The 17,876-nt window shown below is 38.0% G+C and overlaps 1 protein-coding gene across 21 annotated transcripts in view; it reads left to right on the forward strand.

Annotated features, from left to right (window-relative positions):
- The window catches only part of INPP4B (inositol polyphosphate-4-phosphatase type II B), a 361,482-nt gene that overhangs the window by 42,581 nt on the left and 301,025 nt on the right, over positions 1-17,876 (forward strand). For 14 of the 21 annotated variants that reach the window (XM_083834859.1, XM_083834876.1, XM_083834870.1 and 11 more), the window contains 2 exons: positions 1,058-1,277; positions 4,051-4,109. The exons of 1 other annotated variant lie outside the window; for it this stretch is intronic. In XM_083834859.1, coding sequence (XP_083690985.1) covers positions 1,166-1,277; positions 4,051-4,109 — 171 coding nt within the window. In that variant the 5' untranslated portion in view covers positions 1,058-1,165. Of the gene's footprint in view, positions 1-1,057; positions 1,278-4,050; positions 4,110-17,876 lie in introns of those variants that run through there. 6 more of the 21 variants (XM_083834868.1, XM_083834867.1, XM_083834882.1 and 3 more) reach the window with 1 other exon arrangement.

Raw genomic sequence — 17,876 nt, forward strand, 5'->3', positions numbered from 1 at the left:
CATAAAGAACAAAGGCTTCTGTCTTAGGGATGGGAACTGGCCTCCCAGGTCCACACGTGGTGAAGTTTAGGCTTTTAAAATGCATAGGAGTATTAAAAGCTATCTGAGAAGCTTAAGTTACTTGATTTTATATGTTTTTTCCAACTTTTTTTTTTTTTGAGAAAGGCACTTACAAAAGGGTTGGATATTAAGAGCATAGGATGTCTTGGAGATTAAAAAGATCTCTAAAAGTACTTTTCTGGCTTTATTTTCTTCTCCTTGCAGCAGTGTGAAATGGTGCTGTAGTAGCTGCAATTTAGACAAAAATATTTGTTCCCCATACAACTTCCACTGGTGAAAATTACAGCTACTGAACCTAATTTAAAACTAATTTCAGATGAACAGAGGGCTATGAGGGAGTTGATGATCTCAGATTGGTATCGTGTAACTTTTTCTGCTAAGTTCAACAGATATATTTCCGATAAAAATTGTTTTGGTTACTTTGGCACAACTCTGTTCTTGAGAACAGAAGAAAATGTTCTTAAGTAGTTGAAAACTATTAATATATACCAAGATCAAAACAGAAGCCCTTAGTGCACAATTGAGTCACAGTATAACACAACGTGAATACTTGAATAAGTGATAAGTTCCAAGAGTTTACACTTGATATTCTTTTAGAGTTACTGTTCCTGTGAAGGAGATGGAAGAGCAAGGCAGTCTTCCCCTTTACAATGTCACATGATGGCATATTTGAACTTTCTATTTATTACGTGCCTATAGCCAAAATATATTAGTGGTGGTGTTAAATTGTGGAAATAATGCATCAAATTACAATTTCAGCATGACGTTATAGGGGCACTGGAAAGCTAAACTTAATTTAATTTTTTTTTTTTTAAAGCCACCAAACAAACACAAACAAGCGTGTATATGGGGAAAAGATGGCTTATTTTTTGACATAGGGCTTTTTCCTTATTTCTTGTACAGATTCCATACTATGAAAGAAATCAGTGCTTGGAGTGCATAACACAAACGAAATCACAATAAACAGCAACTTTTTTTTTTTTTTTTAATATTTCAGTTGGCCTTCATATCTGCTGCTTAGGTTTTGCTCTTCTTCAACAAACTAACTAGCACCGTTATTGTCCTCCATCATTTGCTTGTCTTCATCTTCTTCCCTGGCAACTCAATGAGGTTCAATGCTAAAGATCTGGCTTTGCTGGCCAAGCGACCATCAGGTTGTTTTGACAAGGAAGGAAAACTGAAGATCTGCAGACTGGTCGGGGATGAAAAACTAATAGGTAAAAATGACTTGAGTTGAAAACTACCTGTGGTTGATGTGCATGTTTGCTGCAGCTGTCAGCTTACAGTTTCACTAATCACATACGTCTCAGTGTCTTCAGTTTTCTTCATTACTGATGCTTGAGTGATGCTAAATACCATTCTAAATAAGGACATTTAAAAACAGCTCTTTAGTTTACTCAAGTTTTCAAGTATCCTTTGTTATATAACTGACAAACAGTACTCGGGCCTTAAAACTATTTTTTCTTCAGTGAAAAGAATTTTTCTAACTAGTGGCTTCAAGTCACCAGTTATTAGTTGCTGTACCTAGTGTTATCCAGCTCTTCAGGTCCTACCCTGCAAAAACTGCATTTTCTTTTGTCATAAGATTTTTTATTGCTCACTTTCCACCTCCTTTGCAGGTTTCTTCTGGCTTTTATGATCATGTTTTAAATGTCTTTCTATTTCCAGTAAGCTTGAACAAATGTCTGTTCCCTTGGTAGTTGTTAGGAAATAGTTCCTATTTAGCTGTAAAATCATTTCTAATACAATAATTTCAGCAACAGTAAATGTTTTATTTTCTCTTGTCTGAACTGATCTTCACTGAGATGCATTTACTTTGATTTTATTAGGGGAAAAAAAGGCATAGACTTGGTTATGATAAGGGGCCAAAAACTGTTGTGCTATGCTTTCAGAGTATTCTATACGTTTTGTAATGATGAGGTAAGTTGATAACCAGTCTCCTATGGAGGATTCAGCAAGCTTTCTGGACAGAGTACTGGTGAGCATCCTCTTCTGGCTGCTTTGGGGTTTCTCAGTGGGGTTCTGTCCCTGTGTTCTCATTGCAGGCAGCATTATCAGACTGTGTCCAATGAATATCTGATGTTTTTGATGGTGTGCTGGGTTTTTATGCACTGAGTCATACACTGAGTGCTAGCATTGCTGCTAAAAACCTTTTGATTGACCACAGATAGACCAAGCATTCATGTAGCCTGATTTCCTGTTGCTAGCATTGTCAGTGCTAGTTGATTTTTAGGAAGATCCTTAAGAAACAAGGCAGGCATAGAATGATCCTACTGCCCAGTAAATCCTTCTGACTCCCAGCATTCAGATTAGGACCTCTTGAGAGAAGGGTTTAAGTCACTGTATGTACTATCCATTGAGAGACTTGTCATTGCTAAATATGACTAATTGTTGGGCCTATTTTTCATGCTGTTACGAGGTAGTGACTTTCACAATTCTTATTTAAATATACCTTTTACTAGAGGCATCTGCAGTGTGTCTGTGATGCTTCCTTTCTTCTGCTGATGCTTGCAGGGTTCTGGAAGGTGGCATGTAGTCTAAGCAGAGTCCCATACTTCTGCTGTAAAACATCAGACGAAGCTGTGATAACTTGGTTTAGATTTTAGTTGGTGGATGAGCATTAATGTGTATTACTTTTGGTTTTGTACTTTAGTAGGTTTGGGAAGATCCATCAACATGAATCTTTCTAAAATAACTATTATTAATAATATCATCCCCCACCTAAAAACAACGCAAAACCACCAAACCTGGCATACAGCTGAAATCAGTTAACTTTAAGTCGCAGTGTCTGGGACCAAGTCTTCCACTTGTGGGAGAAAGCTGTTCAGACTTTGAAGTGTTCCCTATTGAAACATCTTAATTAAAATTACCAAGAGGAAACAAGAATTTTATTTATTTACTGTAACAAGACACCTCCCTGGTCAGTAATAAGCCTCTAATGGTGGCCAGCATAGAGGGAAGTGCAAGAGTTCCTTGGAGGCAGCTGTGGAACAACCATGTCCTTGCGGTACTGCTGTTTTTCCAACTTTCTATCAGTTAATGGTTGGCTGCTGGCTGGAGGCATGGGGTTTCACATGTCCTCTTTCTCAAAAAAACAAACAAACAAACAAAACCAAAAAAAATACCCCCACAAACCACCCTACAACACCCACCAGCTCACTACCAAAAATGTCACAGCCACAACCAAAAAAACAACCCTTATGCTAAATATTCTTTATTTTCTAGGAAATGCTAAAATGATGCAGGGTTTGTTGAAAGATATTATATTTGCTTATGAGACGTTCATAATAGCTATATCTAGCTGTCTATACCTATAGCTGGATAATGAAGTGCTTTTTCTTTTTCCAAAATAAGAAAAAAAGATGTAATTAAAAAAAATGGCTGGTAAGAATAGCTTTTTTTCACCCACCCCGAAGTTCTGAAAAATTCCCTTTTCTTAAAAGTTGGATTACATGCATCTATTTGTGTATAAGCACAAATATGTTGTTTTCATTTCAACTTTTTAAAAAGTGCAGTAAAATAGTAATAGTGAACTTACTGTAAATATTTAGGTCGCATTTGCTTACTTGCTACTTTCTAAAAACTGGAAATCCAGATGAGCATGTCTTAATCTAAGTAAACAGTAAATTTTTTCGTGCCTTAAAAAGGATTATACTTCATCTCTTCCAATGATGGAAGCAAAAGCTGTACCGTGCTAAAGTGGCTGTTTCTGCTCCCGTGTGAGGAAAAAGCAGAGAAGCAGAGAAAACACAGTGGAGTGTCTGCTGCAGTCACCAATTCTTTCAGCTGCAGAGTAGAAAAACCTTCTGGGAAGTTATCTGGCATTTAACAGCATGTTGTACATAGGCAGCTGCTGAGTGAAGCTGGCTTTTTTTGGTTGTTAATGATTTTCTTTTCTGACCTTTATTACTAATGCATTTTCTTTAAGAAGCATTTAATGTGTGAAGACAAAAGGTTGTTTTTATTAATCTCTTACTTCTTTGCATACAGAACCGAGAGAGAGATGGTGCCGACTGAAAGGAAATCTGCTCTTTCTAATGAAAAATAAGGTAATTCATTTTCCTACTGCTTTTCTTGATGTGTTAGTTTAATCTGTATGAACTTGAGTAATCCTTTTTCATGATAGCTATTGGCATTATGCTTTTAGAGACAAAAATTCCTATTATTAGAATAGTAGAGATGAAAAAAAATCTATTGTTTGTCTTCTATAACACCAGGTATTCTTCATGATATCAACATTCTTTGGCTGAATCATAAAGAGTCTATAGCCAGGTTTTGCTCATAACATACACAGCTTTAAATCCAGAATTTCTCCATCAGATCTGCAGGAATAATGAAAGCAAAAATTTCACAGCTTCAATGAGGTATTGTGCTAGTGTTCAAGACGCAGTTTGAGAGTCCAATACAGTTTTTAGTGTTGTTTTGTAACTGAATTTGCTATGAAGTGTTGGATTATTTTCTCCTCCTTTATGCATGAGTACTTTGCTTTGATGTAAAGAGCAATTATTTACCTAGAATGTAGAGCCTATTAAAATAGGGTCTGACCCTGACACATAATGGAAGTCTTGCAGGAGATGCCGAGTGCCCTCGTTTGCCTTTGGGTTTAATAGAAGTTGAGGCAACTCATCCTCTCATCCTCTGTAAGGAACAAGTACTAAGAGTGGAACTACTTTTGTAGCCTTTCTGTCTGATATTCTGAACACTGCTTCTGTACTTGGGTGAAAATAGCATGGAGTTGTGAAGAATTAGGGGACTGTACAAGGCTTGAGACACTTACCTGGTGTTAACTAAGTATTTTATGGTTGTCTCTTAAGATATTTCTGTACTGTATGGACCAGCTATTGAATTGAAACAATAATACAGCTTGACAGATTGTATATCCTGTTTGAAAGGTTTTCAACATGATGTAGTGGCTTATTTTTAATATACTGGTAACTGTACATGTGGTCTAATTTTAAAGGAGTATTTGCTTTCAAAGCACTGTTAAGGAGCATGTGATAGGTTTCTGTATGTATGCAAACAAAATGATACAGATTTCTGTGGCTCGAGTGCCATGTGGCTGCATTCCCTTGGATGGTGAAAGGGCATGCAAGTTTTCTGTACGTGAAAGTAAACTCAAGGCCGTGACATCCCTTTGTCACACCCTCATATCTTATTCTGCTGTATGACTTGCAGAAACTATTTTTAGCAAAGGGCTTTGAGTTTGAGACTGCGTCTTGCCCCATGTTCCTTCAAGTGCCCTAATTTCATGGGAGCCTCTGGCATTTTGTAAAAACAGTTTCTAGAAATATTTTGATCAACTCTGCAGCTGTGAAGAGAGGGATAAGAGTTTTGCTGAAAGCTAATGTAGCTACCGGTTTGCTATTTAAATTTCCAGAGCCAATCTAACTATACTAGAGGATTTAGTGTGGATTGGTACTCAGCTTCATGTGTTGTGTGGTTGTGGTTTTTAAATACGCAGATGAGGTGCATATGGATGTAATGATGCATATCTGCTGATCTCAGAGGGCTGGTTGATACGCTGATCAAACTAGGTCCACTCAATGTTCAAATGCAAAACCGCGTTGAGAAACCTGGGGAGAGATAAATTAATGGTTTGTTACTGAAATGGTTTAGGCTTGCAGTGAACGAAAGGAAATTCCTGTTGAAATGCTGTGGTTTGACTGAATCAATTACATACCTAATGTGGGTGATCTTTATGTCTAGGTCAGCATTAGAAAACTGCATCTCTCTTTGGTTGCCTGGTTTAAACAAGTTTCAAAATTTGCAAAGGTTACGTATGGAAGGAAGCTACAAATATGATTAAATACCTTTACCAGGAGATGTGACAAGTATAAGCTTATCAAAAAGATGAGTGGTGACTCGTTGAATATCCAAGTGTTTTCACAGGGCTGTTTTATCGGGTACTTTAAGAAGGTCACTATAAGGGTGAAACCTGGAAGTGAAGTTGGACAAATTCAAATAATTACCACAGGATGACTGGTTGCTAAAAAAAAAAAAAAAAAAAAAACCAAAAAAAAAAACAACAGTACATTGAGCACCCACTGTATCTCATCATAAAAATGTCTGAATTTATTAGACTTGGTACAGAGACTACTGAGTGATTGAAGGACAGGGATGTGAAATATATCAAACTAAATGATACAGCACTTCCTAGTGGACTTACATTCTAGGAATTTGTTGAATAGTCACTTTCAGAAGTTTCTACTGTTGGGTACCATAAAGGATAGCTTCTGTGACAAAGATCTCTGTCAAATCTCAAACCCCTACTCGAAAGAATGCAATTTATAGTCATACTATGTAAAAATGAAGTAATTTGCTGCAAGAATAGATGGGAGTGTACCCTGTATTTTTTCCTTATTTCATTTTAGAAATGAAGAGGGGATCCCATCTGAAGCGATATTTGACACACAAAATCAGTTTTAGAGTTTGGGAATGTAGTTTGCTAGTATAATAAACAACTGAAAATAGTCTTGTCTCATAAAAGTTACGCATCTTAAATAATAGGCATAGCCACCAATTTTATGTTTTTAAATATCCTACTGAAACCTCTGCTACACTCAGGAGATGTGGTGCGTGAACGATGTGCCCAGAACAGCGCTGTTAAAGCTGCACTCCTATTTTTGTTACTGGAACCTGATTCAGCTTCTTATGGCTCGACATGGAAGAAAAGTAACTGTTCTGGAAGCTCATCTGAATGCTGAGCAGTTACTTTCAGAAGTTGCTGTCATGAAATGAAGACTGATTTGCTGATATTCATTAATTGCTGTCAAAGGCACGTGTGTGTCTGCATACACAAATGCTTATAGTTTAATGACAGACTCTCATTCTAGTTCAAATGTACATAAATTATACTACTTGTATATGAGGAATCTGGGCTATAAAATTGCCAAGGAGGCCTCCCGACTTCTGGGTGCTGTAAATCGTAAGTAGCACAGCAGTACATTTTCAGTGCAGGGAAAATATGTGGTTTATTCTTTCACTTTATCATATCTGCATGCAATAGAATAACCTATTGGGTATGATAAAGCTACTTATTTCCCTTGGTTTAGCAATGGAGTTGGTTATTTTGGACACCAAGTGGGAGTCCAAAATACGGTACCTCATTGAAAGCCTGTGGGATGAGTTTAATTTACTTAAATTTTAGACAGTTCCAGTCTGGGTGGTGTTTTTATTTTAGAGGCCGTGCAAGTGGGAAACAGGGATGAAGACAGCTGTGTAACAGTTGCTAATGCCTATAATAAGTATTGTAGATCTATGCACCTTTTTTCATTGACATAGGGGACTTTTGATTTCAAGTTTCAAGCCTCTTTGAGAATTGCAGTATTATGTACTGGCTTTACTTGTTTTCAATTGCAGATGAGAATTTATAGCAATGATATTCTTTTATATCTAATTTTTCAAGAACACTGCAACTTGTTTCTTACTAAATGTCATGCTGTGTCATTTCCTTGCTCTTTGCTTTTCATAGGTCCTTTAGAATATTTTTTTTCTAAGAAAGAAGCAAACAGAGTATTTTAACCTTTCTCAGTCTTGTCTAGTCCTCACCCCAATTCAGTGCTATTTTTTGCTTTTTTTTCCTCTCGCACCTGTGGATGAGGGGAAAAACAACAAACAACCAACAAAACAAAAGAAACCCACAAAAACCTGTTTGCTAAGAAAATGTTGTGTGAATTTGGAATGATTGTTGCTGAGGTAAAGAAAAAAAAACAACACCTAACCCATCTATGGTTAATTTTCCCATATGCTGATATTCCCAAATCGTAGTGCTGATACTTAGCTGGTTTTGCAAATTACTTTGCAAATCTACACATAAAAAGATATATTAAAAAGGACAATTATGGTTTTGCTCCTCAGTAATAGCTCCAGAGGGTCCATTATGTTCTAGTGAGTAAACATTTTGACATTGCTACTTAGCTTTGAATATGTATTTAGGAATTTAAAAGTGGAATTGTGATCAATACTGTCTAGTGGGTTCTCTGTCAGAGTCATTAGTGTCTGTTGTGTAAATCTTCCTTGGTTTCCAGTTTGGTGATTATATAGAAGTAACCATTCTAGTCTATTACGTCATTGTGTCCATGCGCTAGCTCAAGAATCTCGTGCTGATTTTTTGATACTTTGGACACTTTTTTTTGTGTGTGTGTGAATGCTTGCCTTTTAAGACTTCTATAATGTATTGATTTAAAAAAATCATGTAGAAGGAAAGAAGCCTAGTTATATGGTTGACAATATTTAAAATAAAAGCTGTTACGAGTGCTGAAAGTACCGTAAATTGGTAGTCATATTACACGTATATAATCATGAACCTGTCTTTTTCCTCTAATCTAGAAATTATTGTGGTAGCAAACTTGCATGACATGTTCATGCTGCAGTGAATCTCTGTGCTTGGTTCTGAACCCCCTGAAAACACGGGATGTGCTCTGAAGAAATAGCAGACAACTGCACAGGTGTAAATTGGAATATGATAATACACCTGATGTCTGAGGTGTTAATATATTAGGTAAACAGTGGTGAATGTTTTGAGACTGCTTTTGTAATGAATTGCCTTAAACTGAATGCGTTGTTGGGCTTAAAATTTTGCAGAAGAGAGTAATGAGCAAATCTAAATGGTGGTGCTGTCAATAATCGCAAGCTTTCTTGCAATGTTTGTGAAAGCTTAACATAAATTATGTTGTTACAGTATTTATCACAACTCTAATGTATTATTAACAGTTGGAAGAAAAGCCTCAAAGATTGCAGGTTGGCTCATAAATCAATAACCAGAGAACCATGTGCAAGGTAGAAACAATAGGATAATGACACGCTTCTGAGGTTCACATGTGAACTACATTGTAATGCAGCCGTGAAAACCGTTACTCAAGTTCTCATGGCATTAGTATATGTAAGTTTGGCTGTAAAAGTGTGGGAATGTATGTCAATCTTTTCTGCATTCGGATGGGCATTCACAAGGTATCTCCAGCATTTCAGCTTAGCCATATAGGTTTAGTATTCTCCTTTCTAATTTGTTACCTTTCAAGTATTCTTACCGTGTGAGATTGCTTTATTTCTATTGAAGCTTTGGAGTCTTTTCTGTTCCGTTGGACTATGGAGTTTTCTGTGTGTGCGTGCATGAGTGCACGTGTGGCTTAGCGTTCTGTAAGTTAGCCATCTCTCCAGGGCATATTGAAATAAAAGTGACTCTCCTGGCTAAGGATGTACTTCTTTGAAACCATTTTTCAGTAGTGGTTTCAGTTTTCTAGAGCATGCTCTGTATCAGTTTAAGTGTCAATGTCTGAGCAGCCAGAGTCAGGGTTGCTGTGCAGTGTAGCATTGTTTTGAGATTTAATGTCATTGCTGATGTGTTTTTTGGCTAAATATTGCACGTATGATATTGTTTGTGGCCATGTTTTGCAATGTCTGTAAGGTAAGAAGCAGCCAAGTGATTCCATGTCTGTAACGTAACATTCGGTAAGCTTCAGTGAAATATGTTGTTGCTGGTCTGGAAAGACTTAGATTTGCAGTAGGAAGTAGAAAATGGCAGAAGCGTGGCCCAGGCAGATCTGAAAACTGTAACACCCCTTCCACAGCCCAAAAGCTTTTGTGTATTTTGGAGCATTCTCAGCCCCAGCTACATGTGTACTTGTGCCTGCGCTTAACTGAGATGTGGATCGTTGTCATGCTGTTGGAATGAGGTTTTTGTATGTATATAAAAGTGCATACATTTATATGTAAGTTAAATATCAGGCAGTGTTCAGTGAGGAACTCAGATGAATTGGGTTCTGTTGAGAGAAGGGATCCTGCATTGTAGGCTTCTTATTCTACCTTCATATCATATTGAATCCTGTAACTGTAGTCACGTGTGCAGATCAGTGAGATGTCTTGGTATGTTTTAAGTCCCTTACTTAAGCTGGGCCTATTTTTAAATGACTAGTTGTGGGATCTCTGTTGTGTTGTAAAGGCACTTGAGAATGTCTGATCGCATGCCTTAATTTAAATAGTCGTTAGTGGGTTTTGTTGTTGTTTTTTAAGGCTGTTCAAGGTTTTTAGCCACACTGGATTAGAAGAATGTTATGCAGAGAACTCCATGCTATAACTTTTTAGTTTAAGTGTTGACAGTTGTGATACCCATATTGCCACTTAAAACACCATGATGTAGATAATGCCAATGCAGTGTCTGGAGGGAGGAAGCTGCTGTCTTCACACTGCTCATGAAGAGATAATGCAGGGATCATGAAGTTGTCTGAAACAACTGGGGCAGAACACAGAGTCGACAAACATAATCCTTGATTTCCTTAGTAGTCATTGCTCTGAAGTGGTTGTAGTGCTATCCCAGACCCATATGTTTTAGCACTCCCACAGACCACTGCATCTCGGTGGCACCAGAACGCTGTTTTTCCTTGGTATGGCAAGTGCTCGCTGAGCTTTTGTTACTGAGGGCCTGTGCAGTGCCACTGAGGTATACGAGCTGACTTGTGGCACTTGTATTTCCAACAGTACTTGGAGTTTATAACTACTGTGTTATGAGAGTATTTACTCCTATTTTTACTATGAACTGAAAGACTTTCTCTTTTTCTCCCAGCTTAATAAGATCCTGGCAATCCCTACTGCCTTCCTGCTGTCTTTGATTCCTTCATCTCTCTTGCTGCTTCTCCTTCCTGCCTCCAGATATTACTGACTTACTCTCCAGATAGCGAAGCCCTCCCTTCCCTTCCACTGCTGTCAGAGGCAGACCTTTTAACCTGTGCCTGCTTTGATAATTCTTTTCTGTCTCTTGCTTTTCTTTAGTGTCTACTTTGACCTCTTGTTTAACTTGTTCCTTAATCTTTCTTTCCTCTAGCTCTTTTATGGGATAAGCATACTTTAATCCTCCCTGTTGTGTGCCTACCTGTCCTCAACTCACCTGCTTTGCCTGTTACTCTCTTTGATATCTGGACTTTATTACTACTTTGTTTACGATAACATCTTTTGCAGTTGCATCCTGGGTTTTACTGATCTCCTTCGAATGACCTTTTCTAACAAGAGCTAAGAAGTGTCTATCTTGTTCCCGCATACAACTGACACTTCTGATTTCTGTTATTCTGCTTTCTCTCAGTCATTTTCAACTACTTCCTTCAAGTTTATTACTTTGGAGGATTCATGGGGTGCTGTATCCAGAGTTGAAGTATATATGAGGAAAAAAATTAAGATAAAACTGCACATTCTTCAGTGCTAAATTGCATCTAGATCTGCCTCAATACTGGCTTGCCCAAACTATGCTTTCACCTTGCCTTTCAGAGATCTCTTCCTGTGCATTTGGCCGTGAATTCAATTTCAGCGTGAATCAAACAGCTGCTTAATCTTTCCTGTCAAGGTTCTTCCTCCCATTGCTTTTGGTGGCTGAAGCAAACATCACTTCCCTTCCTGTAACTTGTTCCATTGACTTCAGCATCTCACTTTTAATCGGTATATGTTTCTAAGTATTCGTGTTTTCGCTGTCTGTTCTGCAGATTCTTTTAGAGAAGGAACATTTCCTTTCTATCTCGTTGTCACCTGAAACTCTGAACTGGGTTCATCTTACTTTGTGTTTTCAGTTACTGGAAGATTGTTTTCCTGATCTTGGGAGAGATAAGATGTGGTTGTATCAATTAGTTCTTGCAAAAGTAACTTTCCTGTCTGGTTTTGCTAATAGAAACCTGATGGGTGTGTTATTGGAGGCAAGAAAGGCTTTGAAGCTCTATGGGCAAGCGCTGAGTGGACAACACGTAGCAGTCTCTGAGTAGGTTGCAACCAAAATAGTTTGCAGTTATCTCAGTGCATTACTTCTTAACACATGAAAGAAACCTAGGGAAGGAGAAAGACTAATAACATGAGTGGACAGGCATGCTACACTAAGTGATGACTCTTGCTATAATCCTTCAATCTTCCACTCTCTTGCACTGAAGAGAATCATGAAAACACTTGATTTTGTGTTTTGAAGTACAAGTTCTCGTATTGTGGTATTGAATAGAAGTGGAAGAGCTGCTTGGCCTGCAGAACTGTTTCACTTCACAACATGTTCCAGTGACAGAGATGGTAGGAAGATAAAACTATCAATCAGAGCGCTTGATTATGACACTTCAGATGATGTTCATCAGAACTGGGTTATTACTTCTAAGAGGAAAATGTGAAGTTAGAGCTCTGAAATAGAATACTTAATTTTTTTTTTTTTAATGTTGAGTGAATAGCAGTTAAAGGAACACACACACATTTCCTTCCCCCCCAGCTCTTTCTAAAATCAAAACACATGGGTTGAGTCTCTTTTTTTTTTTTTTTTATTAAGCAGTAAACCAGGAACTAGGTTGTCAGGACACTGTCGCTAAACTATTTCTTCACTGAAAGCAACCTGTGTGTGATATGAATCATAGAATCGTGAAATATTGTTCATGATTCTATATCCTGCTGGACAAATAATGTAGTCTGGCTACCAGCTTGTGCATGCTGGGCTTCTCTACTTAAAAATTTGTCTGCTTTCAGAATATAACTGTTTAAATTACTGTGTACTCCTGTTTATAAATTGTCAGTAGATGGCAGCAGCAATCTCTTCAAGTAAGTTGTAGTTTACCAGCCAAATGAGCGTTATGCTAATGTTAGCTAATCCTAAGAAAACCTACTCTACTGCAGTAATTCACTGAGGACAAAGCTTGCTTTTATTTTTTGTCTAAAACAGGATTTTGAAGGCAGGGACTGGTGATTAACCTCAGTTTAGACTTCTTTGAGCCGGATAGTGAGAGAAGGGAAACCAGAGAAGCTTGAATCATCTCACAGCAGCACAGCGATTGATACCGGCCAGCCTGAGAAACTTGGTGGTAGATGCATCTTGCTTCTACCATCAAAGACTCTTCTGGCTAGTCAGTGCTTGCTGCACCACATACTTACTCATTAGTGAAGGCTGTTTTTAGAAGAAGGGAGGAGAGGAGCTGTATGTACATATATACATCAGTGTGCTGCTCTTTGAATTCTATCCCAGATGATCCTAACAACTTTTCTTTTGATTTTATTTTTATTTTTTTAATTTCTGTGGTACTTGCTACTGCAGTGGCTCTGAAGTTTGAGTGCAGCCTGATCTATGCTACTTGCCTTTGCAAAGTGAAGCATGAAGGGTGGTTTTGCTCTGCCCACGCCCTTTCTTTTCTTTCCGCTGAGCTGGACTGAGTTAGGAGGATATACTATGGCTGCTGAAAAATGCTTCAGGCAAGGGGCCATTTTCTTCTTCTGGAGAACCTAACTGTAAGCCAGCTGCCATGACTTGATGGGGATGAGAGGTGACTTCTATGGGTTGTTTTTTTTATTGGCTTGGGGACAAATGTGGTGAGGACACGGTCCTGGTTACACTGGGACTAGAAGGCTTTTTGGGAAGGTGGCATGAAAACTGAGGGAAAGAGGAGCTCAGCTAAATTGCAGCAAAGGGTAGCCATGCTTCGATGGGCTCCTGGATGTACCAAGAAGGAAAAAAGCCCTTGTTTTCTAAACCTTTCTCTTACCCTGGATTTTAATGGGACTTTTGCTTTGAATAAGTTGAGTGTCTCTAAATTATAAGTTAATTTTGTATTCTAGCCTTAAATTTAGTTTATCAGTAGCAACTAATGAGTGTTGAGGATAAAATAGTGCTTTCTCCTTCACTAACTCTATTAACGACTACTATTTATTATTTCTTTTTTTTTTTTTTCCTCATCAACTCTGAGAATTGAGCTCTTCACAGTGCCACCAGAAGTTATTTCCTGAGTGGTGATAGCTAATTTTAAGTCCAGTGTTATAAAAGTGGTTGTGTTTTGTCACGTGCACAGCTTGCGCTTATCAGCACTGAGTTTTATTTAATACATTTTCACTTGGTTTGTGAGGGTAGCAAGACCCTACAGCTCTGCCTTCAGTTTCAGATTTGGGTGTCTTTCGTTGCATTAGCAAATGTTATCACCTCACTATACACATCCTTATTCCTGGACATCTGTTAATGGAGGACTTCTGCCCTTTATGCCTTTGCAGGGTAGTTTTTCCAAACAATTGGTGAAGGACCTTGTAAAACTTGGTGAATGGTTCAGATAACTCTAATAAACTTGTGACATGTGGCTTCCTCTGTAAAACCTGTTAACTCTTTACCTTCCTATTATTTACTTTTAGAGCTTTCTCTTTTTATTTTATTCTGTGTTATAAAGTTCTACTCATTTGCTCAATGCAGAAGAGTTTTGTCAGAGAAAGATTTAAAATTTGCTATTACGTGCCTGCTTTTGTAGAATGTTGGTAAAACTAATAACAGGCAAATTACAGGATTGGTTACGTTACTAACTTCATTTTATTTTTATTTAGGTTATTGTATGCTTTTTTTAAAGCTGAAAATTTTACCTGCATTAATCAAACTTGCACTTGATGATACTTAGAGCTTTATCCCACCTAACAGAAGTTTAGAAGAAATAAGAGATGTGTGTGTGGGGAACTTGTAGCTGACGTCATGCACACTACATATTGTCTTTATAGAAAGAAGGAACTAATGGCATATTTGATGCATTAAAAAGAATTGCTGGGTTTGGGAGAGCGTTGTCTCCTCCCCCCTCACCCCCCCTTTAAGATTTTCCTTGAACTCTCAATAAAAATTCTAGCTAACACCCTGGGTGTGTGTTTCTTTAATCACATGCATCTGGCCTTTTGTTTGCTCTTGACTTCCCCAAGTTTCAGACTTTGTCTTGTCTTGACTATTTAAAAAGTCTGCTTGATATTGAACGCATCCTTAGAGTTCTGCCAGTGACCTTTCCTTTAGAGCAATATTTATAAAGAGTAGAACAGATGTGGAACACACAAGCTCATGAAACAAAAATGGATCTCTCTGTACTGTTTCAGAAGGGTATAAAAGCTTTCCTAATATAAGAACGTTCTGAAGTATTCCCATGAGAGAAGATGTGCCTCAGCATTGCCAGTGATGTCTCTGTTTTATCACAGCTTAACACACGAGTGCTAATGGATCAACTCTTTAGAGGATGACAATTAATTCTATTTCTGCTAAGTGCATTGCAGATACTACCACAGCGTGGTACCTGAGTGACAAGCTCCTGTGTCCTACCAGTTTTGGGTGGTTTGATTTCATTGGAGTGGGGATCAGGGGATGCAGTGCTACTGCTTTGAGCAGCTTTACCAGTGATTATGAAGAATCTGCAGCTGTTCCCTCTGTCTCCTTTTTGCAGGAGTTATTTTGATGATAGTGCCTTGCTGATATGATACCAAGTTGAGGTGAAAGGGAAGTAACTCATTTGTTCCCTTAAAAAGACAAAACAAACAAAAACCTTCTCGCAGAACACCTAGCAACACACCATTTTGGAATCAGTAGGTGGAACTGCTTTTAGCTGACCCAGTCCTTATGTGTATCTCCAAGAAAAATAGGAAAGTTAAACAAACAGCCTTAAAATCTAATGGGACATTGTGAGTTTTAATGTCAATGCAGTTCAGGGGTGTAATGGGATTCAGTTAGTGGCCAACTAACTGGTGTTTTAGGGAAATAAATGCAATATACAATCTGTTTATACTGATGGAAGTTTGGGTGTTTTGAGGAGCAAGGCTATTTTATCAAGTGTGGTGAGTAATCAGGGTTATTTGGGCTGTGTTTTATTAATGCTTCGACAGATTCTGCTCTGCTCAACCTGACTTGAATAGCCAGGTATGGCAGTCTCAAGCAACCCCCAAGTTTATTAGCAAGTTGATTAGTTTGCCCTAAGACTTATTAGGTAACACAGAAATCTTTTTTTTTTTTTTTTCCTTATGTGAAGATGGCTGAAGAAAGGGAATAAAAAGTAGAGGAGGAAGCATTATGATGGCATAGGTTTTCTTGGGTATCTGCTTCCTCTTTTACATGTGTCAACCCTGTCTTTTTTTTCTTTTAGGAAATTTTATATAGGATTTAAGGAGTAAGGATTATGTCTGAAGTGCTGAACATGTGGCAGCTACCAGAAACCAAGTTACTGACTGGAATATTTCAGACTTCCTGTGCATTTCTCCTTAATGAACAAATATGGCAGCTTTTGTTAGGCTCATGGAAGCTCATTTATGTTCCTGAAGTTTTTTTCTATCAGACTTTCTTTTTTTCATCTACAGTGCAGATGTAGACGGAGCAAAGTTTGCTTCCAGTACCTTGAAAATACTGATTGGTCCTGCAGATCTCACTGACCACTTTTAAGACCAATCCTATATTTTTTCATATGGTGTTAAGGGATTGGTATTGGCTGCATTTTGTCTTGGAATCTTTCTATTTCTATTCACCAATGATCATAGTATAATCGCACAAAGAGCACAGGATCTGAGGCTTTCTGGTGCTGGTTATCAGAGTTTGTTAGCTAGCTTATGAAAAAAGCTCAATTCTGTAAGTTACAAAATTTTTTTTGAAGTAATTTTAAGATTGAGAACTGTGCTCACAAACTAATTAGGACACAAACAGAATTCCTGTGGCGATGAAATAATTAACACTTCAACAGACATGATTAAAACTTAGGTGTTTGTCTAGCCTAATCAAAAAGATGGCCATGTGGAAATGGAAAAAGTCTATTTTTACCTGTGTTAACACTAAACACTTTAAACATTTCAATTAATTCTTGAGTAATGTAGGTCGGGGAAAATTGTAGGTGGGAATTAAATACGAGGCAACAAAAGCTTCAAATCCTGTGACATTCTGTGTACTCTACAACCCAAAGGTATGTTGCTGTTGCTTTTGTGAGTGTAAGTGTAGCTAATTGGCTTGATGTGGTTGCAGCATAGCTGTGGCAGGCTGGTCCCCCAGCTGCCAGGGCTTGGCCCAGGGTCCTGGGCAAGGCTGTGGGCTCGGAGATGAAAGCCAGCTGAGTGCTCCGCCTGGGCTGCTGGGCAGATGTATGGGGCTCTGTGCTAGCATTGCAAAAGGCTGGTACGTCATGGAAAAGGCACCATGGGCCAAGTCACAGGCTATTAATAATAATCAGAGGGTTTAAATACCACTGAAGTTTGACCTTTGTAAGGAATCTTTATAGCCTCTGCTAGGAAATTTATGCAGTCTGTGGCCTGGGGAGAAGCTGTGTGTGTGTGTGTATATATATATATATATATATATATACACATATATATGCTTTTATTTGACATGTTGCTTAGTTGTGAAATAAAAATTATTTCTGTTCAAGCTATTTTCTACTGAGAAAGAAGGATTATTCCTAGGAAAGGCAATACAAATAAATATGCTAAGTTTTATCTGGCAGATTTTAAGCCAGGAAGAAAATACAGCTTTTTCCCTTACCTCATCTTGCTAATAAAGACTAAAGCATTTTATTTTGTATTTCTATTTTTGTCTTTTCTTTTTTTTTTAAAAAAAAAAACAAAACACAACACAAGTAGTGGATCTAGGATTATTGAACTGAGAGTCTGGTCATTTTGAAATGACAAGATATATCCAAATAATGTCACAGACACAAAAATAAACGACCTGCAAGAAAGTTCAGAATTTCTCATCCTTACATGTTATGTGAGAAGTGAAGACCTACTCATCTGTCGCTCTACTCTAAGACAAGTTATGTCAGTATAGCTTCCTACCACTTCTGGAAACTCGGTAGAGAGTAAAGCATCTGGTGAAGGTTTCTGCCTCTGAATCTGTAGAGATGCAGCATATCTGTCACTAACAAGACAGACTATATTAGCTCACCATGACAGTATGCTTGAGTCCATGGGGACAAGAGCAAACACTTCGCGTAACTATCTTCTAACTTCTTAGATGGTTTTCTTAGGCGGGTCCCCTTCATGCTGTAGGCTCCTGTGGCTGTGGTTAGAGCTTGTGGACTGATGTGATAGTGCTTGATCCAGTCTGGGCAGCACAATTCACG

This window comes from Anser anser, assembly GCF_964211835.1.
Source record: "Anser anser genome assembly, chromosome: 4".
Classification (NCBI taxonomy): domain Eukaryota; kingdom Metazoa; phylum Chordata; class Aves; order Anseriformes; family Anatidae; genus Anser; species Anser anser.